The sequence below is a fragment of the Primulina huaijiensis genome, chromosome 7 (genome assembly GCF_012295235.1).
Source record: "Primulina huaijiensis isolate GDHJ02 chromosome 7, ASM1229523v2, whole genome shotgun sequence".
Lineage (NCBI taxonomy): Eukaryota > Viridiplantae > Streptophyta > Magnoliopsida > Lamiales > Gesneriaceae > Primulina > Primulina huaijiensis.
Genome location: NC_133312.1, coordinates 5,372,958 through 5,396,191, shown reverse-complemented (window position 1 = coordinate 5,396,191; position 23,234 = coordinate 5,372,958). Strand labels below are relative to the sequence as shown.

General features: G+C 36.4%; 2 protein-coding genes across 3 annotated transcripts; one reads left to right on the top strand and one right to left on the bottom strand.

The window, feature by feature from the left end:
• The first annotated feature begins 2,172 nt into the window (after positions 1 to 2,172).
• Positions 2,173 to 3,844, top strand: LOC140980841 (uncharacterized protein At4g15970-like). The gene is made up of 3 exons (XM_073446904.1): positions 2,173 to 2,634; positions 2,777 to 3,148; positions 3,261 to 3,844. The coding sequence occupies exons 1-3, from the start codon at positions 2,299 to 2,301 to the stop codon at positions 3,735 to 3,737; spliced, it is 1,185 nt and encodes a 394-aa protein (XP_073303005.1). The 5' UTR covers positions 2,173 to 2,298; the 3' UTR covers positions 3,738 to 3,844.
• Positions 3,845 to 4,004: 160 nt separating this feature from the next.
• Positions 4,005 to 22,259, bottom strand: LOC140980840 (TATA-binding protein-associated factor BTAF1-like). Of its 2 annotated transcripts, none has more exons than XM_073446903.1 (29): positions 22,115 to 22,259; positions 21,559 to 21,749; positions 21,022 to 21,116; positions 20,048 to 20,265; positions 19,826 to 19,880; positions 19,511 to 19,592; positions 17,816 to 18,153; positions 17,393 to 17,501; positions 16,748 to 17,321; positions 16,277 to 16,409; positions 16,112 to 16,180; positions 15,072 to 15,283; positions 13,949 to 14,189; positions 13,576 to 13,746; positions 12,617 to 13,039; positions 12,043 to 12,480; positions 11,785 to 11,904; positions 11,218 to 11,700; positions 10,052 to 10,590; positions 7,878 to 8,370; positions 7,735 to 7,803; positions 6,881 to 6,985; positions 6,563 to 6,775; positions 6,222 to 6,485; positions 6,088 to 6,137; positions 5,798 to 5,907; positions 5,648 to 5,730; positions 4,878 to 5,087; positions 4,005 to 4,554 (listed from the first exon to the last, which is right to left on the bottom strand). In XM_073446903.1, exons 2-29 carry the CDS (start codon positions 21,605 to 21,607, stop codon positions 4,387 to 4,389), a joined length of 6,114 nt encoding a protein of 2,037 aa, XP_073303004.1. In that variant the 5' UTR covers positions 21,608 to 21,749; positions 22,115 to 22,259; the 3' UTR covers positions 4,005 to 4,386. The 2 variants fall into 2 exon arrangements, with proteins under 2 accessions (XP_073303004.1, XP_073303003.1); XM_073446902.1 differs by having other exon boundaries at positions 22,101 to 22,242.
• Positions 22,260 to 23,234: the final 975 nt, after the last annotated feature.

Genomic DNA, 23,234 nt, shown 5'->3' with positions numbered 1-23,234 from the left:
CATGTTATTATACTATTGTATATATAATTATTTCTTTCTTATATCTTATTGTGATACTATAATTTATTACTTAATTAGAAATAACACTAAAATATAATTAAAAAATTGCATTAAAATCATAAAATAACATGTAGAGAGAAAATTAAAAGAATAAAATATTTAAAGGTAGTATAAAGATGGATTATTTGAGAAATTTAATATAGGAGTTACATTTTATTCTTGAAGTGATATAAGTTACTACAATCAATATATATTGTTGTAATGATTCATTAGCATTTGTTAGACTATTAATTATATATTATGTGGAATAATTAGGCTACTAATTAATTATATATTAGGTGGAATAAATAAAAAATTTTGATATTTCATTTTTACTTTTACAACAATTAGAAATTTACATATATATCTTTATTAAATTTTTGGATTTGTATTGATAAGAAAGTCATTTTGATTTTTTGACAATTGAAAAACATGACCAATGATCTACACTTATTCCAACAATGCCCGTGCAATTAATACAAATGTCCATGCAATTAATACAAAAAATGCATAGTTTTTGGGCAATGCAGTAAAATCACAATCGGAAAACTTTGCTCATCATCCACACTTTTATAGGTATATAGATCTAGTTATAGTATATCCAATGTGCTCTAATTTATTTAAAGATTAACTTTTTTTTCATAGCTCAAAGTTTCATCAATCCAATGACATGAAACAATAAAATAATATTTCAATTTTATATTAGTCTAAATATCATTTGTCAAACAAAATCTAAAAGTATACTCAAAGATGTGAAATTAATGATTCTTTGTGATCTTTTTATTTGTCAAAACAATATTTCTTAAGTTTGCGCCTATAAATATTGTGAAAATCAAGTTGAATATTATTAGTAAATTCAAAAAAATCTTATTGTTCAACTATTAAAAAAAGTTGGAAATATTTCGTAACAAATTTAACGACCACTTTTCGGTGAATTTTTTTGTAATTGTAAAACTTTCAATAGTGATACTTATTAGAATTAGAGGATTCTTTTCTGAGACCAACCCAGGCGAGGCTGAAATCAAGAACAGAGTGTTACAAAGAGGCCGAGAAAGTGTTATAGTACATTTCCTTCGACGCTCAAGTCAGAGACGAAAAATATGAACAGACCCCTAAAATAAAAGTAGTGAATTCCATAATGAAATTCATAAACCCCATATTTATAGGAAAGATGTGGGGGACCGCGCATATACAATAGGAGACGGGCGTGTCGGTGTAACTCATGCGCTTCTTCGGCTGAGGGGTCGTCATCCTAAGATTATTCAAATACAGAAGAGCACCTCCCCATTTTCCCACCTCTTTGGCACTTCCTCATCTCCATAGCACATCCTCTGTTCCCCAACTATAAGTCTCTTTCATCGCTCCTTAGCACATCCTTGACACCCTAACTCGCAGGCCCATTCCTAGCTCCTTAGCACATCCTCATCGGCTCATCCCTAGTTTGCTCACTTCATTAATTGTCACACCCCCTATCTCACTTCCAACATATTCCCACCTCATGACTCATTTTCACCCTTGTCACCTCCTTTGACTACAATTAGCACAGCTCCATATCAACTACTTCACCCACCATCCACAGTCTAACACTTTAGCACACGTCTTATCACCTTAGCCTCTGGCTCTTCTCCCATGGCTATCACTTACTTAACCAACTTGTCTTGCCTCCACCACCTACCCTCATGGGCCGACATTACCACTTAGATCTAGATCCAAACCTTAGTTCTTGTCCATAGACTCAAATTGGGCATAAGAATGTCATAGGCTTGCTTGTGGGAGATCAATTAGTTAAATGATTTAATTTTTTGTTGAGTTACTTCTCTGTCGAATGATTATAAGATATCCTAGTCAAGTTTATGTATCTTGACCAAATGTTTTTTTAAAGTTCCGATACCACTAGAACCACCTCGTTTAGTAAGAATATCTATTTTTGGAAATTCTACATATGACCGAAGAGTCGTTCCGGCTCCCCGGGTTCGATCCCCCCTTGTTGTAATCAAAAATAAAAAAATAAACACATCAATTAACACGTCTTATGTATGTTCATAATTAAAAAGTATTTAGTCAAAGAAAGACAACCTTGACTCGCATTATCTCATATAAAATCATTTGGGGAAGGGTGCTTATATTATTCAAAATAAAATAAAAGGCAACGAAGACATGTGATATGGTTTAGAAAATGGTGCATTGATAAGTGTGAAATAATATTGAATGATAAAATCGTCAGATTGACTCCAAATTTATCAATGGGCATGCTATTAGATGAGGAAAATGCCGACAAATTTTGAAGATGGTGACACCAACCGGAACCACCACGAGTCAAGGCCTAGCCGCCTTGGCCATCACCACCGCTGCCGCCGGCCCGCCACCACCGCAAACTTCTCCCGACTAGGAGTTAGAATCTTGTTGTTATCTATGGTGGTTGGCCTCTTTTATCTTGTACTAAGCCAGTCTTCTTTTCCTACTCAGTTGCTTCAAAGATCGTATTCATTGAACTGCTTGTCTCCAACTTGTAAGCCAGATCGAGAGACTGCTTCATCTTCATCAAATGTAAAGATACATGAGTTTACGACTAATAATGAAGACCTACCATCTTATGTAAGTTGCTTTCGATTTACTTATAGTTATTTTTTTTTAGAAAATTTCATATTAGAATACTTAAATTTTGATAATTCTCACATTCAATACACGAATATATTCGGTTGGACTCAATAATATTGACATTGTCTCGATTGATTAGTCCAAAGATGAAATCAAGAAACTGGAGAGTGCATTAAAGAAAGCAGCAATGGAAAACAGCAAAACAGTGATTATCACCACATTAAACGCAGCATGGACAGAGCCAAACTCAATCTTTGATATTTTTCTTGAGAGCTTTAGCATCGGATATCAAACACAGAGCCTTGTGAATCATGTGGTGGTTGTGGCATTGGATCAAACTGCATATTCCCGTTGCTGCGCAGTGCATCCTCACTGTTTTGCCCTCACCACCTCCGGAGTCGACTTCTCTGGCGAGGCCACCTTCATGTCTCAGGATTACTTGAAGATGATGTGGAGAAGGATAGATTTCCTCAGGGTTGTTCTTGAGTTGGGGTATAGTTTCATATTTTCGGTACGTTCTTATCTATATCTGTTGTCAAATTTTCATCACCAAAAGTATTTGAGGCTTGCCCACATTCTGAAATTACACAATTAAACTTAAAAAAAATATATCCATTTTTCAGGATGCAGATGTAATGTGGCTGAGAGATCCATTTCCCAGATTTGACCCAGACGCCGACTTCCAAATTGCTTGCGATGTGTACAAGTCCAACTCCACCGATCCAGACAATATCCCCAATGGAGGCTTCAAGTACGTCAAATCCAATCATCGTACAATCAAATTCTACAGATTCTGGTACAGAGGGAGGCAGTATTTCCCAGGAAAACACGATCAAGATGTGCTAAACATGATAAAGATGCATCCTTACATTAGCGAAATCGAATTGGAGATGAGGTATTTGGACACCGCCTATTTTGGTGGGTTCTGTGAGCCAAGTAAAGATCTGGATCTGGTGTGCACGATGCATGCGAATTGCTGTGTTGGGTTGGGGAAGAAGATTCATGATCTCAGAATGGTGATTGAAGATTGGAGAAGATACATGGCGCTTTCGCACACGTCTGTTATAGGATCTTGGAGTGCTCCATGGCAATGTAGGTGAAAATCCAATCACTAGATTTGTCCACAAACAAACTGATAGAATAGATTCTTAACATTTTCATGTTCACGATCGATCATCTATAATTAAAACTACTGAAGTTGAATCTATAGGATGTTATTAACTGTACTCAATTCAAAAAAAAAAAAAATCAGATACAAACACAAACATTTAGATGGTTTTGGTGGTATCGAAAACTTAGTGCATATAAAAGTAAGTAATCTGAAATTAAAAACACAAAGGACATGACAAGTTAGAAAAGATCATAACTTGAGGAGTCAACTGATTTTGCCATCTATCATTCCAAAAAAAAAATGTCTGAATGTATTTACAGTATCCAAAATTTACATATTCTTTAAACCTCAATGAGATGTCGGCATCAAGTAGCCCAACCAAAACCCCAGGAACTAATTCTACACCGCTTCTTTTAAGCACTAAATTGCAGGAAAAAGAAAAGATAAAATAGAGGGAAATAACATGAAAATACAGGGGAAAGACAACAATAACTTATCCTTGAAAATTGGAGCTGCGGCGATGGAAAATTTACAGTTCTGCACATCTGTGCAGCTCGTGTATCCACTGCAAAATGATGCGATCATGTTGCATCCTTAAATCCAAAATCTCAAAAGCACTTGGGTATACTTTGCATACTTCAGCCATTTAGTTTTGTTAAAAATTGGCTTAGATTGTATTCCTCGGTGTACTGTGACTGATCCCAAAGCTCTTCTAGCCCACCAAGAATGGCTTTCAGTCCCTTGCCCCTACCGGATAATCTTGCATCCGTGTTAACTCCATTTGACGATGTTGACGTTCTTGCCCCCTGAATAATAAAAACAAAAACAAAATAATGAACACAGAAACAGGCTAAACTGGTTAACTGTTCAAAAGCCTCAGGCTTGTGGCATAGAGCCGCAAGGGACAATCCATTGAGTTAGTTGACAAGCAACTTAATGTATTTCAAAGTTCTAAACTTCGATCATCTTAATTTTCATGTTTGAAGTTTATTTTATTTCGAGGGCTCCTCTGCTTGAACCCCCACTGGGGTTCCTCCTTTGGACACCTATCCGGCATACTCTAGAACAACGTCCGATATGATGGAAAAACAACCAAAGAAAAAATCGAGTCAACTGCAGCATTAAATACCTTATTGCTTTCAGCGGAAGTAAACAGATCAAGTAATTGATCTGTATTCATCGTGTTCATGCTTGAGTTCTCTGCATTTATGACCGCATTTGCCACTGAAACTTTGAACTTTTGAAGGCTCATAACTTTCTCTTCCATGGTTCCTCTCATGATCAGACGGTGGACATTAACAACTTTCCGTTGGCCTAACCTGTGTGCTCGGTCCATTGCCTACAAGTTTATTGTCGGATATGATGTTATGGCAATCATGCTTATTCAACTGAAAGAAAGGCGCAGACCTTGTTCTTAAATAACAAGATATGTAAATATTCAAGAATCAAGAAAAAAAGATTAGGCCATCTAAAAAAGGAGATCATTTTCCATCTAATTGCTACCAATTTTAATTTCAAAGGTAAATGAATGATTTACCAGATATACAGAGAATCAAACATTAGGAAATGCCACACCAACAATTTACTTAAACACAAGTCACGAAGACGATGGGATTGTAACATTATTATTTCAGATCAGATAAAAATGCACTAGTCAAGCCTCTGAGCAAACTGTACCATAAACTGATTTTTACCATTGATCTAGGGTCGTACATATACTACTCCTAACAAAACTGAAGAAGAGTTGTTTTTGTGCCTCTGAGCAAACATATACCGTAAACTGATTTTTACCATTGATCTAGGGTCTGTACGCATACTACTCCTATCCAAACTGAAGAAGAGTTATTTCAAAAAACAAAGTCAAGAACAAGCTGTGAGAAAGAAAACACAGGTCCCTACCTGATGATCTCTCATAGGATTCCAGTCATGCTCCATGAAAACAAGGGTATCAGCTGATGTCAGGTTTAAACCAAGCCCTCCCACTGCAATAGCAATCATTAGATTTACGGGTGGTTACTTAGTATGTAATCATCAATTTCAAAGTAGTACCATGTGTCGTGAGCAGCAGAGCATCAATTGTTGGGTCTGAGTTGAAAGCTTTGACAATTTCAAAGCGTTTTTCAGGTTGAACCGATCCATCCAACCGCAAATATGTAATACTGTGTTGATCCAAAAAAGCAATTACATAACAATATAAGAAAGGGGAAAAAAAGCTCCTTCCCAAAAATTTCTTGGGAAGGAAAAGACAAAACAAGGAAAATAAATTACTACAGGGAAAAAAACAATAGAAAAGAGAACTTCAAGTTTTTATCCCACAAGAAGCATCAATAAGGGCCTACTTTTTCATGAGAGTTTGAAACAAGTCTTTCTCAATAATGTCCAAGAAGGCCTGCACGAACGGAAAAATTAACCAAGGGAAGCACAAAATATAATGGAGAAAATACCATTTGAAAGAGAAATGAAGTGTGATTACTTTATGCTGAGCAAATATTAGAACCCTATGCTGGCCAACAGCGATGTTGCCCTCAGAATTTGATGCATCCACACCTATTCCACACTCTTCCATTATCTCTTGAAGAGCGACAAGTTTAGGGGAATGTACTATTTTATGGAGCTCCGTAGAGATATCAGTATTGGCAGGAATGTGTTCTGACAGCATAGGCAAGAGTGAGTCTGGAATTCTTTCACCAAGGACAAGTAATGGATGGCTACAAAGTTTTAATAAGTATTGAAGTGCCTGAAATTGAAACAAATGAAATGAGGGAAAAGAAAAACAATATAATGGAATAGAATGGTAGCACTCTCTCAACTTACCTGGAAAACATGAGGAGTTGCCTTAGGTGCCCCTCCTGCATCTTCATTTAGCTTAACCATGCTTGTAAGTTCTTGTCTAACATGTGAACCAGAAAATTGTTCATACAACTTAAGTTGAATAGGACTTAAATCACAATATCTGTCCTGAATGATCTTCTCTGGCAGATCAGATAAAACTTCATCTTTTGTTCGGCGTAAGAGGAAAGGCATGACCTAATGATAGAGCAAACTCCATATAAGAGCATATGCAAGAAACTTGAGAAAAAGTTTAATGGTTAGTGGGAGCAGGAAAGAGGATTTAAGCTAAAAATCATGAACCTGCTTGTGCAATGCTTCCATGGCAAGGGCACCAGCTTCCGCATCCTTTGCGGAACACTTAGGATCTCGTGCAGCTAACAGGGGTTTTCCGTAAGTAGCTTGAAACTGTAGAAACAACAGATGTTTTTTTAGCATCAGTGTACCATAAGTGCTAGAAATAATTTACAGAATTACAACTCCGAACAGAACCACTTCCGGTCATCATTGCAACCATCTTAAATAAGGAAAGTCTTAATCAGTCAGAGTCTATGTTTGAAATCCCAACTGCTGGAGAATGGAATGATATAGCAGGAATACTGCTCTTATTACAGAATTCAAGTTTTTATTTCATATCCTCTTACAACAACCATGCTGGAAGTGGAACAGAATCCACTGATTCTCACAGTTTCACCTCCATGCACGAATAAAAACAATCCTTAACAAATTTTCTTCTGAGTGTTAGAACCAGAAATATCAAAAACAACATGATAAATACTATGCGGCAAAATATTCGAAACAGTTCAAGAATTTTTCAGCTATGCATATTGAGCATCCGAACACATATCAGCATTCACAAACACATTGAAAATATTACACCCGAGGATCATGTTTTGAGACTTTGCAGGCCTGGAAGCTGACGGTTTCTTTTTTTTTATCTCACCAGAAAAAACAAACACATATAGTCATTTAGGGAAGCATTTGTTCCAGAGAAACAATAAATAAAAAATTCAAAACCAGAAACAAGGCCTCTTTTTTCTACTTTCAGGCTCCTGTTTGTTCATTCTACCAACTTAAATATAAGATTTAATATTGCCACAGATAAACGCAAGAAAATACAATTTTAAAGAATGAAGGAAAGCAGCAATTTAAAATACCTGTCTATCAGTTCCAAGAAACCCCGGCATGAGGAAGTCAAATAGAGACCACAGATCCAACACATTATTCTGCAACCCAATACAGATCAATCAGCAACAGTACAAACATAAAATGTAATTATAAGTTGAGCTTCATGACAAACCTGGATTGGTGTTCCACTCAGTATGAGGCGATGCTGAGCCTTCAACTGTTTCACAGCAACTGTGACTTTGGATTTCGAGTTCTTAATAATATGTCCTTCATCCAGGATGCAGTAGCTCCAGTAAACCTGTCTGAGATAATCAATATCTTTGCGGACAACATCATATGATGTCACAATGACATTATGCTTATCGAATTGCAGTCGCAAAGATAAACGCTCAGGAGCAGAACCAATGTATTGAAGTGTTGTTAACAAAGAAGGATCAATAAACTTCTCTATCTCATAGACCCAGTGCCCAACAAGTGTTGATGGACATATAATCAAAGATGGTAGCAAGTCCTTGCCATTATCTGCAGCAATGTGCTCTGCTACATCAGATGCCACAATTGCTGATGCTTGAAGGGTCTTACCAAGACCCATATCATCACATAAAACACCGTGAAGATTAAACCTCTTTAAAAAAGCTAGCCAATTTATACCTTCCTGTTGGTACCTGAAACCACGAAAATAGAGCAGATTAACAACCGAGATGTATTGTTGAATTAGAAACACAAATTTGCAAGACAAGATAATAGAACTTGAATTTACTTCTATCGGCAGATAATAATATCATACCCAGAAAACAAGATTTTATGCATAGGCAACCACTAAAATAGTGTAATACAGAGATAACAGTAACTAAACACCCAAAAGTAGAATTTAAAACTTTGAATTCAAAAGAAAATAATAGAAATTAGTAATGGAGAAAGACAATAGCTTTTTGGATGTTATGTGGAATTTCGGGGGGAAAAAAGCATCAAAGTGCAAGCACTGTGGTGCAAACCACCTTGTAGGTAAATCCAATGCCATCTTTGCAAGGTCAGATGCCCAATAAACAAATGTTCCAATTCCTCATGTAATTGACATTAAAAATGCTTAGGATAGTGAGGTGCTATTTGTGTGGCTTAACCAGTAGATCAAACTTATAAGAATCTCTGAAAGACCATTATTCTATATTAACACCTAAAGACCCAATCCTACACCAATCAACATTGTTGAGGAATTCGGAAGAGATGCAAATAGAGGACCTCCGAGAAATAGAAAGAGTGAGTTCTCAAAGTAAAGCTATTAAGTATGCCCCATTTCAAAAACAGGGTGATAGGGAAGAGATTGTAGCCAAATCAACTAGTTTGAGAGCTTAGGTAAGGATGATGATGAATCATTGACATTGCCCTTGGTGTCGGCACATTTTAGTTTAGTCCAAGGGGGATTCATTTCTCCACAGCAAACAATCCCACCAGAGCATTGTTGGATCATACTTTCGATAACAGGAAATACAACTTTTAAACTAATTATGTAGGTAAATAACTAACTATGAATTATTGTTGAGTATTCTTAATGTTAAATCCAGAAGTGACATTATATATAACTATAAGCTTAACGACACCATTCAAATTGTTTCATGCCATGCTTCCTCGATTTCACAAGCACGCAGCATGCCACAGAAGTTACTATTCGTCTCGAAAGACGGAACTATCTAGCTCCTTCAATAGCGAGAATTTATCCTTCCCCAAAGCAAAAGCTACAATTCGAACATTACAAAGGTCTAGCAGCAAGGAGAAAAAGTAGGGGAAGATTGTCATAAGGTTTGCATATGGTTCAACTGAGATGGAATCGGGCGTAGTGTTGCACCTATAATAACAAGTGAGCCTTAACAGACATTAGTTGAGATACATAATATGATAATAGCTTCTTTGATGTAACTTTTTACTGAGAATGAAAGAAAGATATTCATTTAGCTGATACCAATGTGTATTGGTAAAGCCTTGACAAAATCTAGATGCGTGCGGAAGTAGATGTGGAGTTGAGAGGAAGGGGGAAGCCATAGCTGAGGAAGGAAAAACAATGATACGAAACATGCTGCTATAAATAAACACATTACAAAAAAGTAATTTGCTGAGTTCACTTGCACACCAAGGAAAGCTAAGAAATAAATGGGCAACAGATAGGAGCACATATCAACTGTAAAACAATTGTGTCCGATTATAACAGTCCCTTCCTTTAACCTCCACTTATTAGGATGCAAAAATAGAGATCAATCCCCATCATAACCTTTTTCCTTGTGCTCCCTTCCTTTCAAAACTGTTCACCTCGAATAATAGTGCGAGAATGGCCAACAAAAGAAAAAAAGTTACCTCCTCAAAGTCACTTTTATTTCAAAGGAGAGCTTGTAATCATCAATGTGAGAATTGTCAACTAGTTGCTCCAGAAATTGTGCATCTTCATTATTTCTAGACAAACGTTCAGTCAAGCCATCAGGCAGAGCGACACCACGTGCCAACGGAAGATAAGGTACTAGGGCAGCAAAACTGTGTGTCACACTCTGCCTGACAGAATGATCACAGTCGCTCATACACCTCAAAAGAGGAACGACCAACAACGGAGAATATGGGACCAGTTCCAAACCCAACCCCTGTACAAGCAAACTAACTAGCATGCCAGCTCCTTGTCTAGCCTGTACAGATGACACATCGCTTAACATAGGAATAGCATTCTCAATGATCACGCCCATGACATCCAAAGTCATAGACTTGGCCATTGCCGTGATACATCTTGATGCAGATAATCTTACGGCAATATGAGAATGGCGCACGCATTTGAAAATGCAAGGTAGAAGAGTGAGAAGTTTTGGTCTTAGACTTGCATCCAGTAGAGGAGAAATAGAACGAACCACCTACACAGAAGTGAAGAAGCATCAGATAGGAGCAGCCAAAATCTTCACTGGATGGAAGTAGAAAGATGTATAACTCTTGCATCATGATACAGTAAACCAGTAGAATTATCTTCCAGTGAAGGGGGTAAGAAGAGGATAGAACCCGAAGTACACAGGAAGAATACCTAAGTAAATAACTGAGGAACTAAGTTCCACAAGACTTCAGGTTAATCCTTACATAAAAGGCACCAACCAGAAACTTTAAGAGACCTTCAAGGCTTGAGTCATAAGATTTTGCAAAAACTGCTAATTTCATTATTTTTTTGAGTCGTAACTCTAAACTAGAGTAATTATAAAAAAACTGGAAACCGAACTGAATCCAACAGCTAGAATCGATCTACTGGTTCCATTTGTGATTTAACCTTTTACACAATTACCCATTTCCTACCAGTTTGTAACCAATTCCAAATTTTTTTAGGCCGACCAATTCTACCCAGGTAGGACCGATTTACTATTTCGGTTTGGTTCCAATTCAACACGGCCAGGCCATTAGCATCCCTAGACCTAAAAATAAACAGATTCATTCATTTTCTAAACATGATGTTTAAGCTGACAATTGTTCAAGTGAAGTCTGACATGCTTGCTTACTTGGATATTGTTTATCAAAATCTGAGGATCTTTAACAGAATCAATAGCTTGATCAATCAGTTTCTCATCTTCCAGTGTGTTTCCCTCAATATTACAAGCCTTAAGGACCTCAACAAGGCAATCCCACATCTTAGGAAGTCTGTCAAATAAAGAACCACAAAATTTCAAGCATAGATATTTCAATGCAAGTTCAGATCCTCGTCGACTAATGAAACCTTCAAGCATTGATCGGTCTTCACCAGGAGAGAGCACCTGAACTCTTGATTTTGATCGAATGCTACTGCTTCCAAAGGACAGAAGATCTTGATCTTCAATTATTTCCACAGAACTCAGGACTTCTGCTTGGGGTGTTTCACGAGGATCCATACATGATAAAGTACACAGATTCTTGATTAGCTTGTCATTGGGACCAGGTTTGCGTTCAATACACTGATGGATGAGTTCTGCCAGTGATTCAGCAGCCTTATTTTGCAGAATTTCCTCCTTCAAACAAAACACAATTTTAGTCAAAGTTTGGTGTGTGTTCCCCAGTAAAGATACACTCATACACCATAACCTTTAAATTACCTGTTCTCGTTTAACAGAAGCCATTATAGGCAAGATAACTGGATTGAGTTTTGCAGGAAGCTCAGACATCCATACAAATGCAGCGGCTAGTAAAGCCGAGACAGTAAGATGCAAATTATTCTGCAACCACTCAAAAAGAAAGACTGAAATGTAAGAAAATCTTTTCCTTGGCCAGTGGACTAATTCAATATATAATAACCTATGCAAAATCAGAGTATGTGTTCTTTCAGATAAAGAAGAGTAGATATTTTGACAGACCTGAACACATTTCAGATATCCAGCAGTTGTCAAAAGATTTTGCTTTAGAGACTCTAATTCCTCAAATAAATTCTTTCCATCAGATTCTAGTCCAGTGTTTTTATTGCTCACAAATGGGAGTCGTGATGCAAAATTCACTGCATCATCAGCAGTCATATTCTCAAGGTCCACCTTGGTGCACGACAGAAGATCACTGAACAAGACAGATGACTTTGTAGCGAAATACAACTGGCTGGCCTCATTCCGCATCTTACCGCATAATCTAGAGAGTTCAGCATAAGGTAGAAGAGAATCTTTTGTAGGAAAAGCAGGATTACTGCAAACTAACAAATCTAATAAACACTGACGAAAGTTATTTGAAATGCCAGCAAAAACCTCATCCGATTTCAAAAGACCTTTCAATTCTTTAAACCAGGATATAAGAATCATTGAAACCACCTGACACAATCAACAAAGAAACAATGCAATCAGTAGAATAAAATGTGGCAACACTTTTACCCAAGAATTACCCCAAGATTATATTAGACTAGAAAGTCAAAGATATACTAAATGATTTTGTCAGTAAAGAATCAACCTGCCGCTGAACTCCAGATAAAGAAGTCAATCCCTTCCACAATGGGTCAACCACATACTGCAAGGATGCACCACTAAACCTGGAAGCCATAACTCCTAAAGCGGTTGCTGTAACAACTCTTGTACAAGTTACCGAGATGTCCAAATCAGCACCGACAATATTTTTAGATGAATTTGCTGGAACATCTCCATTTGGCCCTGCTGACATGGTTTCCAAGGATTCTGAGGATTTATTTTTATGATTTTCGTTTTCAAACTTAACTGTTTTAATTTTAGCTGCAGCTTTGAAATGACTTTTACGAGGTAGAGCAACAGGCCAAAACATCTTGGAAGCATCCAATGGGGACCCATATGGAGTTGTTGCCAGCTCTACCCATGAAGAATAGTATGATTTTGCAGCATTTTCTAAATCTTCCATCAGGCACTAACAAGTTGAAGAACTATGTTAGTAGTGAAGCCGGAAAGGCAGGAATTAATAGATTAAAATAGTTCCATGATTCTTAAACAATGATGAACCACATAGAGTTTAATTGAATATCTACACTGCCAAAATAAATTCTATAAAAGAATGATAAAACTGCAAATTAATGGCAGAAGGAGGGCAGTCAAAACATTAAACAATTAAGATAAAATTGAGGACTGCTGAGTCATGGTTTTTACAATATATTAATAATCATATTAGATGAGCGAGACAAAGGTGCTCAAAATCAAGCTTGATTCACGTGACAACAATCACTGCCAGACCTCAAAAGTTAAAACCTGGCTAAACTTCCTTTGTGTTTGTAAATTACTAATTTTCTAGATTGTTTGGGTCATGGGTTCAGCTTCCATAATCAAACCACAGATCGAGAAACTATCAAGATTGAATGTTTCGACAGCTGTCATAAAATTAATGGCTGACAGAAAAATAATGAAATGGTAAGTATCAGTAAAACTGAGAATACAGAGCAAGTTGCATACAAGGACTAGGAGATTCCAAACTCTCTCTGAGCATTGCAGAATCTCATCATTTGATTCGAGCAGTAAATTCTGGAACACTATCCTTAGAGTGTCACCAACGATAAAAGAAGGCCAAAATGAGCTAGCTTCATCAGTGATGCTCCTCCTGTGACCAGCTTCAAGCAAACGTTCCTGCATGTCGTACACAGTTTAATTCAAACCAAATAAAGCAAACCAAAGCAGCAAATTCACAGTTTTTCTGATATAAGCAAGATATTTCATATCCTAAAGAATGCAATGAATTTGAAAAAAATCATTCAAGGTCGCAGGAGAAAAGAAAAACAGTAGAAAAATGCTACGAAAATGACAGGTCAGATTTAAGAATAAACACTACCAAGGTGCGGATTGCAGACAAGCGAACTGACGTTATACTATGTCTCATAAATGGCCATAATCGTGGTGCCAATGTTGACAGCATATAAGGGTTTTCTAGAGAACTTGTCCCTTCATCATGATCAGCCATGTGACTGCTTTCGTTAAGGTCCAGTTCCAGCTTCTCCTTGGAACCCAACATACTAAAAGTCTTCGGAATCATCTGCTCCTGGGAATAAATTTCTGCTAGTAGATTCATTACACTGCAAAAGCAGTACACGCTTTTAGTATGTTTGCAAACTAACAAAATCTAGATATCCGTCATTGCATAGTTAATACCACAATTACAAACTAACTTAAGCTGATGTTTGCAAGAAAATAATTTTTAACAGCACAACAGACATTGTAGCATCAATAAAATTCAAACTGAAAAGTAGTCTCATACGATGCCTTCAATCCAGAAATGCAGAATCCATCACAGTACAAACTGCTTACTATTCAAAAATGCCGCAAGCATTTGAACCCCAACAATAAATAAAAGCATATTAAAGTTATTTCAATCAAGCTTCATACAGATTCATTAAAAATGGAATTTTAAAATCTTTATTTTTCATCTGTAAAACAGTATTTTTCTTCCTAAAGAAAATCAAGAGTGAAAAATATGACAGAAGATTGAAACACAATATGTAGGACCCACCAGCCAGCAAATTTACCCCATGCACTAATGAGTTTAGGCCTTCTTATATTTCACAGCACACAAACCTTAAATTAAACAATATAACGTGCAGAATGAATGAGGAGAAGAATGGACTAGAGGTTAAATAAAAACTGTAGTGTAAACAGTGAGGTATGAAATGCTAATTAACCTAAGTAAGAACAGACGTGGCAAAAAATTCCACAAAAGTAGATTAACAAATTTACACAAGCCCTAAAATGGTAGGTTTAACAACTTTATGGTTAAATTGTATCCATATGAAGGTCTAGAATGTCCTAGAAAAAGTGGAGTACCATGGTTAACAAAGCTATCTAATAAAATTTTATCAACCAGACAATGCCTGATGAAGTGGAGAAGTAGGAATGCAACGGTTAACAGGAAGATGTACCAGCAAGACGAATCTCAAAAGACAATAAACTCGACGAAGTACCTGCTGGTTGAGGGGCTTAAATCGTCCAGGTCAAGCAAAATGTCCCAGAGCAGCATGACAATAGAATGCAATATTGGACCCTTGAGAGAAACAATAGCAGCTGATGTCGGTAATAAAGCTTCTGCAGCAACGGCTCGTACATCATCATCAGGATCCTCCAGCCCAGTTTTACAAGCTGGAAGAACAGAGCCAAGCAGATCATGGAGCATTTCCTAGAGTCATAACGAGAAGATTAGGCATTGTCAAAGCAACAAAACCGCCAAAATTATAAAATGCATGGACAAAATGTACAAAAATACGGGCTCAAGTCATCTATTGGAGAAAAGATAGAAACTTACAGCTGGGTAAAAAGAAAAGAAAACACACAAAAACAAATAAGGTACGCAACAGTGTTAGATGTCCAACATCGTTTGAATCAAGTCTTTGGGAGTTGTATATATGGATTTAAACAATGCCCCACCCCCCGAGCTAACTTTTAAGGTTAAGTTAGGTCCAAATCTCAACCTTATCAGAGACACGTCCGAAAAGACTCCCCAAAAAAGACCTGTTATGGCATCTCACATTTTAGTTACCTAACAACATCAGTAATTCTCTCTCACACACATTCTATATCATAAAGAGTGCATCGAACAATTAAATAATCTGGTATGACCAGAATTCCTGCTCAGTTCCTGCTCCTACCCAGCAGATAATTGTGTACCCCATAATAAACACAGACGCTGTATCACCAATGGTCAAGCAAGGACACCAGATTTCTAAAACAGTCTACTGGAATTAGAAGTATATTTTTAATTAACTGCAAAATGTTTGGTGAAGTATATCTCTTCACATTCACATGATCTCTGTGTCTGCAGTTTAAGGTCTTTACATGGATTCAAATCAGAACAATAAAAAAACATTGAAAACTGTCATTCTAAACCGATAATCGCAATATTAAACTCAGATTCACGAAGCAGTTACTAAAAGAACTATGCCAAGAAAATCAGAAGGAGAAATGCATTCCAATAACCGTGAAGTTATCTTATAGCACAACAATCTACCTGTCGCACAGCAACTAGATATTTAACACCCAAAAGACTCCCATGACGAATCTCCCACTCTGGTCTACGCTGAAAAAAGTGAGGGCTAATTAAAACAATGTTGCAGTAAAGCACAAAGAGTCTCACAAAAAATGTTCCAGTATACACTCTTTACTCTATGTTTACCTGCATTTGCAACAAAATATTCAGCGTCTGTTGAACTAACATTGGATGCATATACTTGAGTACAGCACCTAAGGCTTGAGCACACGTTTCCCTCACCGGTGCCACAACTTGATCAGAAATGTAGTCTCCAAACCTGTACATTAAAAAAATGTTAACATCTAACAAGTTCCCAATAAATTCAATCTTTGTTTCAAGGTTTAGATTTCCAAAGATAATTCCTCCGGTTGTTATTATATGAACAAATGAATACATTAACTTTAGGATGACAGCCAACTGAAGAATATTGATATATGATAAAGGAAAAACCAAAGAATTTCCGTAATAACATGTAAGCATCTGCTATAGCAAGTTAATATCTTTCATGCTTAAGTCATTAAGTTCCTTTTCTCCTCATAGTTTCACTTTTTTGTTAACTTCACTACCAACCATTCAAATAGAAGTACTGGTGAACATTTATTGAACAAATCATACCTATCCAGGGACAAGACACACAAGAAGCGAATTGCACACTCTTGTAGAAATTCACAATTTCTCAGCCAAGAAGTCCCACCCTCCATAACCAAGTTCATCAATTCAGAGTTTTGAGGTATCCTTTTCATTATCGCCATCTTCTCCATCAATTCCTTATCTTCAGAATAATCATTCGTCTCTTTCACATCTAACCCACAATGGCATGGGCTGTCAATACCAGATCGTGGTTCCCCCTTCACAAAACCACCATCAGTTTCTCCGTACGCATGCATGGGAAAAGCATCTCCTGCGTCAAATTTACCTTCAACATTTAAACAGGCATTCAGATCTCCATCAATGGATTCAACCACTGAACTAGAAACATCCTCCAACTTTGGTCTCTTCAAAACTGGCTCTGAATCATCAACTGAGACTTGCAAATCAACATCAGTTTCCCTTTCTCTTCTCTCATTTTGCAAATTAAATGCCGATGAACATGCACAGCAGAACTCAGGCAAAAGGATGCCCGCACAAGCTCCTTGGTAGGTCAATATCTCTCGAAGAGCCATTATACTGCCATGGCGAACTTCCCAAACTGGTAACAAAATCAGCCAACATATAATTTAACATTACCGTGATCAGAAGCCCCAAAAAGTAATTACTAACCAGGGTCAAAGATATCAATGAGGAGTTGTTCAACAAAACTTTGAAAAGGCCAGACCCCATCTCCATCATTTTCAATATTGTCATCATCGGAAATGGTATCTGTAAGGATCTGCATCAAAAACTTCTTCAGTAGATTGCATTTAGAAATCCTCCGGACAAAGAAATATGTAAACGGAACGATGCTGAAGTAAAACATGCATACATACATAGGGTATCAACCACGAAGGACAAGCAAAAACATTGATGAAGTAGGTACACATTATAAAATCAGTAGTAGTATCAGGGATCAAATTTTGAGACGTGTCAATGACACCTAGATTTTCAGATGGAACAGAAATATGATGATTAAGAAAGAATATGATGGAAACTACTCAGCTTGTTCCTTATAATATTGGTAAAAATATTGAGACATTCTTCATTCACCTTTTGAGCAGTCGGTGAATCCAGGGAAGTAGTCCTGGGTGCCATAGCATCGTGTGATTGGGTTGCCTCTGTGGACCCATCCTTTGGCCAACCTTTGGATTGGTCTTTTGAATTATTTTTTGCTTTACGTTTTAAGAGATTCAGCTCCCTGGCACTGGGCCTCCTAGATCTTGAGGTGGGCACCATACTCGTCACGAGTTGGTTAATATTACGCAGAGGCTGTGACGCATAATAGTGGGAAGCAATTCCATTAACAGGGTAATTAAACTTGTGCAAAACAAGGTCCTCGTCTTTTATCATATCATTGACATCCATGAACTGTTCACACACATCTAAACCTGCATATGAAATGATAATTGATGTCACAACAATTTTCTATGCCCGCACAGCGCATCAATGGGGGAAGCCATCCATTTCCTCCAAAGTCCAATGTGTGTGTTTTCTATTATTTTCTTTCTTTCTGATCTATGGACATCCAAATAATAAATAAAATTCAATATCCACAAGTAACCTATGAACAAGAACAAGCAAAATAAAAACAAATAGTAAATTAAAAACAATGTGCATACATTTGATATATAACATGTTTCATATTTATCAGGTAAAGTCATTTACCCACTACAATAAGGATAAAAAAATAAAACAACATCGTACAAAGTATAATTGTTCTGGTAAACACCGTATGGTTTGAGCAATCACACAACAGTAATTGATTTTCCAGCTATTTTATACAGCAAAAGAAGGTTTAGACATCGTAAACTGCATCTTAGGCACAAAAATAGAAGGCGGTGTTTGGATCGCTTAGTGTACCCCAATTTCAACACCGACCCAACATCCACCAAACAAGCAACAATTCAATTTTATTCATAAAAAAATTTAAGGCAATAAATCATCAGTTTCAATTCTTGAAAAAACTTTTTGAACCATCAATAACGATAGATAGACTAAATTATTGCAGTTAAAAAAGTCAGCGCTGGTATTAGACCAGACCAAAAAGTGGAACGACAAATATTAGAGATTATTATTCCACTTGCCAAAAGATCTTAACCGAAAGAAAGTAAAGTGAAAATAGCGCAGACTCAAAGTTTCACTTTCAATTGTAAGCCACCTAGTAAAGAATTAGAACACATGTAAGGGATTGAACAGCTATAAACAATCGTGGAAGAGAATCACTAAGAAAAGCGAAAAGTATTCTGCCAAAAAGAGTAAAATAATTTGGGTTTCAGACAATGAAATCTTTTGGGAGGAACGAGGATACGAGGAGCAAACCAAGAATAAAATAATACAACCCGAGATCAGATATACTTTACACAGAAAAATCAAATCATCAGTACATCACAGAGAGAAATCTCCATCAAAAATATAGGAACACACGAGCCAATGCCCTTTGATTTTTCAAAAAGAGATTCCAACCCTAGGAACAACCTCTCCTAGCAGAGTTCAACCGTCCACAAGGTTTAAATGGAACTTCCAATCACAAGGTCAAAAATGTCTTGAAAAAATCTCAACATAAAATTGAAGAATCAATAAGTTTTTTGTTGAAAAGAGAGCTCTTGAAACAAGGCAGTCTTGTAATGCGTCAAGTACCTTAATACATGTGTTTAGAGGACTTGTAACAATAATATGTTCCAAATGTTACTGATTGATCGAGACACTGGGTATTCAATAAAACCGATACATGAAAATAACACTGACCTAATCGACGCCGAAGGTTTTGTTTTTGTCTGCTCAATCGCTCCCTAGGATTCTTGCAGTTGTCATTTCCAATATCATACTCCTAAAATTGAGTTGTTGAAAAATCAAAATCGGGTGCAATATACTTGCTATAATCCACTTATTTAGAAGATATATTAATGACATAAGATAAAAAAAAAAAAAAAAAATTTGCTTCACAAAAATTGGAAGCTCCATACAGCTACCTCCATGAACAAACAAAGGATATAAAAAGTTTGTGAACATACAGATTTTCAGTTTACCACAAGCAGATGGGTAACCAGGGAAATTAATTACCTGACCACCAGATGCCAACAAAGCCCCAAACTCCAACACTTTAGTCAGATTAAAACTGCAAATGGTAATTACATGGAAGAAATTGACACAACAAAACAATTTCACAGAACATAATGATGAGATGGAGTTTCTTAATAAACAAACCAAGAAACTATAATAGCTCAGGCATTACGACAATCAGAAGGAAAAATTATATAAAATATACTGAAGATAACGAAAAACCTTCTAAAAGAAGTGCCACCAACAATTTTAGAATGGTAATTGGGCCAAATCACCACTTCATCAAAGGTCGCAGAAATACCAACTTCTGACAACTTCTCCTCTAGGCAGCTAGAGATTTCAGTCAAAGATGTATGTTTGACATTTTCTGCAATGGCCCCCACAGCACGAGCTGCAGCAACTCTGGTGTCCCACTTTTTACTATGTAAATATTGAGACACCTACACAAGTAATTGAAGAGTGAGACTCCAGGTGTAAAATGCAAAGTACTACTCGTGCTACAATTCAAGAGTAAACGGAACTTCAATGACAAATATAAAAAAATAAAAGAAATAATTGTGTATCCAAACGAACAAATGAATAACATAAACATTCCATACAAAGAAACAGAGTTGAAATCATATCCCACCATACAACTTCTCTTTATAAAATCAGATAGGGTACATATTCCTAAAGTAATGGCATTTAGACATATATGTTGTAGTTGAAATTAACTGGCACATTTTGGCTCCATAAACAAAAGGATTTAGCAATATGTGTACAGCATAAACAGAAACGGATTAAAATTTTTAATTTTGTCCACGTTGTTTAAGTAATCTATTGTTCTCTTGAATCATTGCACTAAAAGTTCCATCGGATAAAATCAATCAACTTTCAGTTAAACCATTGTTCTAATTTCTAACTTTCTGTTGTAATTCATTAAAGAAAGAAGTATATAGTGGGCGCCAGATGTTAATAATCCAACTTCAGGAAAAAACAAGAAGAAGTTTGCCAAATAACCCAAGCCCGTCTAATAAAACAAGAATCTTGTGCCAAAGTATCCCTGGGACAGCACATTAAATCCCAGTACCATCACAAATGACGAGATAATAACACACATTCTCAAGGAACAAGTGTATGGTCATGCAATTAATCAAGTTTAATCAATAGAAAGATAAATATTTAGAAACCTAAAAACATAGGCAAGAAAATAATACCTTGTTCAAGAGGGCAATAAGGTCCTGCGGATGCGATTTGGCAATTTCCCCTATCTGCCTTGCTGCTGAAAACCTTGTTGCTTGGGTTGTACCAGCTTAGCATTTGTTAAAGAGAAATATACAAAGTGGACACTTAATTTTTTAAAAAAATAGAGAGGGAGGGGGGGGTGGGGGGGGTGGGGGGGTTTGATGGGGGACTGATATCCTTGACTCCTTGTATCCTAAGAGATAATTGAATAGAAATCTGTACGTCAAGCACAATTTGAAAGAAAAAAAGGACAAAACTTCGTCTTGCAATAGCAAGAAGAAAAATGAACGCAAGAACTTTTGGATTTTCAGGCTCCAGTTAAAGATAGCATAAAAGTACAGATAGTTGAGAAAAACTCAGGTTGAGAGGATATTCCAAATTTCAACATAAAATATCCACAAAATTACACTCGTAAATCAGAAGCACGAATACGGGACACACTTGCATTCGAAAATATACTTGTGCAGCTGAATACTATTAAATCACACATTAAAATACATAGAGGATACAGTCCAGTAAAGTAAGCAGACGATGCAGCCGGGATGACTGTTGAGCCATGATTTATGCTTTTATCAAATTCCAAGGTTCCACCTTATTCCCACATATATTACATAACCATGGACTGCCATCCGAGAACAATTCCCAATAAATTTAATTGCCTGCATGTCGCTCATTGCTTATGCAACCATTATAAACACACCTACAGTGGATCGAAGAATATTGAATCATAAGCAACCCAAATTACTCCTTTAACAACATATAACCTTTCCTGAAGGATTTTAAGAGTTCAAAAATCCTATCAACAACATCGTCTTACCCAAAAGTGACGAAATTTACAATTTTAAGAACAATCTAATAAAAAGACCCCCCCAACAACAGCTCTGTTTTAACTAATTTAACTGAATTTTACGTAAAAATTCAAATTTCTTTTCCTAGGTCGATGAAACAACTACAAAGCATGTAATGCGGATCCATTCGTCCACCACCCTTGACTGGAATTGTATACTAAAGAAGAAAACTACAAAACATGTAAACAGAAATGAATCCGTACCAAACAAAAATCACCTGAGCGATATTTTGGACAGAAATTTCCGTCATATATCCAGATAAAATTATATATTTACGTGGGTCAGAAATTTGAGGGAGACGAGGGTTTCGATTCTGATAACAGGGGATGCTCGTTTATATAGAACTCGAAAAAAATAAAAATAAATAAAAATGTGCTTCCATTAGCGGGTCTTGACCCGACTTAATTTCTGGTAAACGGGTTATCCTCTGTTAATATTTGCATTTCATAATTACCGTTTGAGAACATTGATTGATTTTTTCTTTTTAATTTGACTTAGATTAGTTAATTTAAATACTGTCTAAAAAAACAAGAGGATGGTACATTTATTCTCAATAAATTAATGTATGTTTTGTCCAAAAATAAAATAAAATGTAATTGAAATCAATTTTTCAGTCAAATCGTGGATCGAGTTTTTATTCTTTATATTATTATAAACAGTTAATAGTAACAAAATTTTGAGAAAAAAAGTTTCCGATAAATAAAAATTTGGTCTCTTGAATAAGATATTCATTTTTCCAACTACCATATTTTTATGACAAAAAAATTAAACACAAAATTGATTGAAAAAATCACTCGGACACAATTGCACTTTTATACTAAATTTTGTTATAATATTTTACTTTATATTAAAATTGAAAATATATATATATACGTGCACTGCGAATCAAATATTATATGTCAATGATAACTAAGCCATATTTAATGGTATTCACAAACTTTTGACTAGTCATGTCCAAACGGGTTAGCGGCCGAGCGGGGCGGGGCGGGGCGATTTTTTGGCGGGTTCGAAAATTATCGAACCAACCCCTATTTTAGATGACGGAAGGCAACCCATTGACCTAATCAATTTTATGTTTAATTTGAAGGATTGGGCAGCGTCGAGTTGCGGTCTGATATTTTGACGGATTGAAAAATTGATAACACAATACATGTATTTTATATAACGGGACAAGCTTATGGATGGCATCCGGGTCGAGTAGTTTGGGTCCCAGCCTGACCCGAATTTGATCGAGTAGAAAAAGTTTGATAATTCGAGTATTTTGTCTCATTCGGGTTCTACCCAAATCCGATACAAATATATCGAATTGGGCATCCGGTAGTAAATTTCTACTCAAT

Bases quoted from the DNA above. Each gene is read 5' to 3' on its own strand.
- LOC140980841 (XM_073446904.1), top strand. From the start codon at position 2,299: ATGAGGAAAATGCCGACAAATTTTGAAGATGGTGACACCAACCGGAAC. The intron at 2,635-2,776 runs GTAAGTTGCTTT...TCGATTGATTAG, and splicing joins ATGAAGACCTACCATCTTAT to TCCAAAGATGAAATCAAGAA. The intron at 3,149-3,260 runs GTACGTTCTTAT...TCCATTTTTCAG, and splicing joins GGTATAGTTTCATATTTTCG to GATGCAGATGTAATGTGGCT.
- LOC140980840 (XM_073446903.1), bottom strand. From the start codon at position 21,607: ATGGCTCAACAGTCATCCCGGCTGCATCGTCTGCTTACTTTACTGGAC. The intron at 13,040-13,575 runs GTATGCAACTTG...TCAACTTGTTAG, and splicing joins TTTGGAATCTCCTAGTCCTT to TGCCTGATGGAAGATTTAGA. The intron at 11,905-12,042 runs GTCTGTCAAAAT...GAGTGGTTGCAG, and splicing joins GATATCTGAAATGTGTTCAG to AATAATTTGCATCTTACTGT.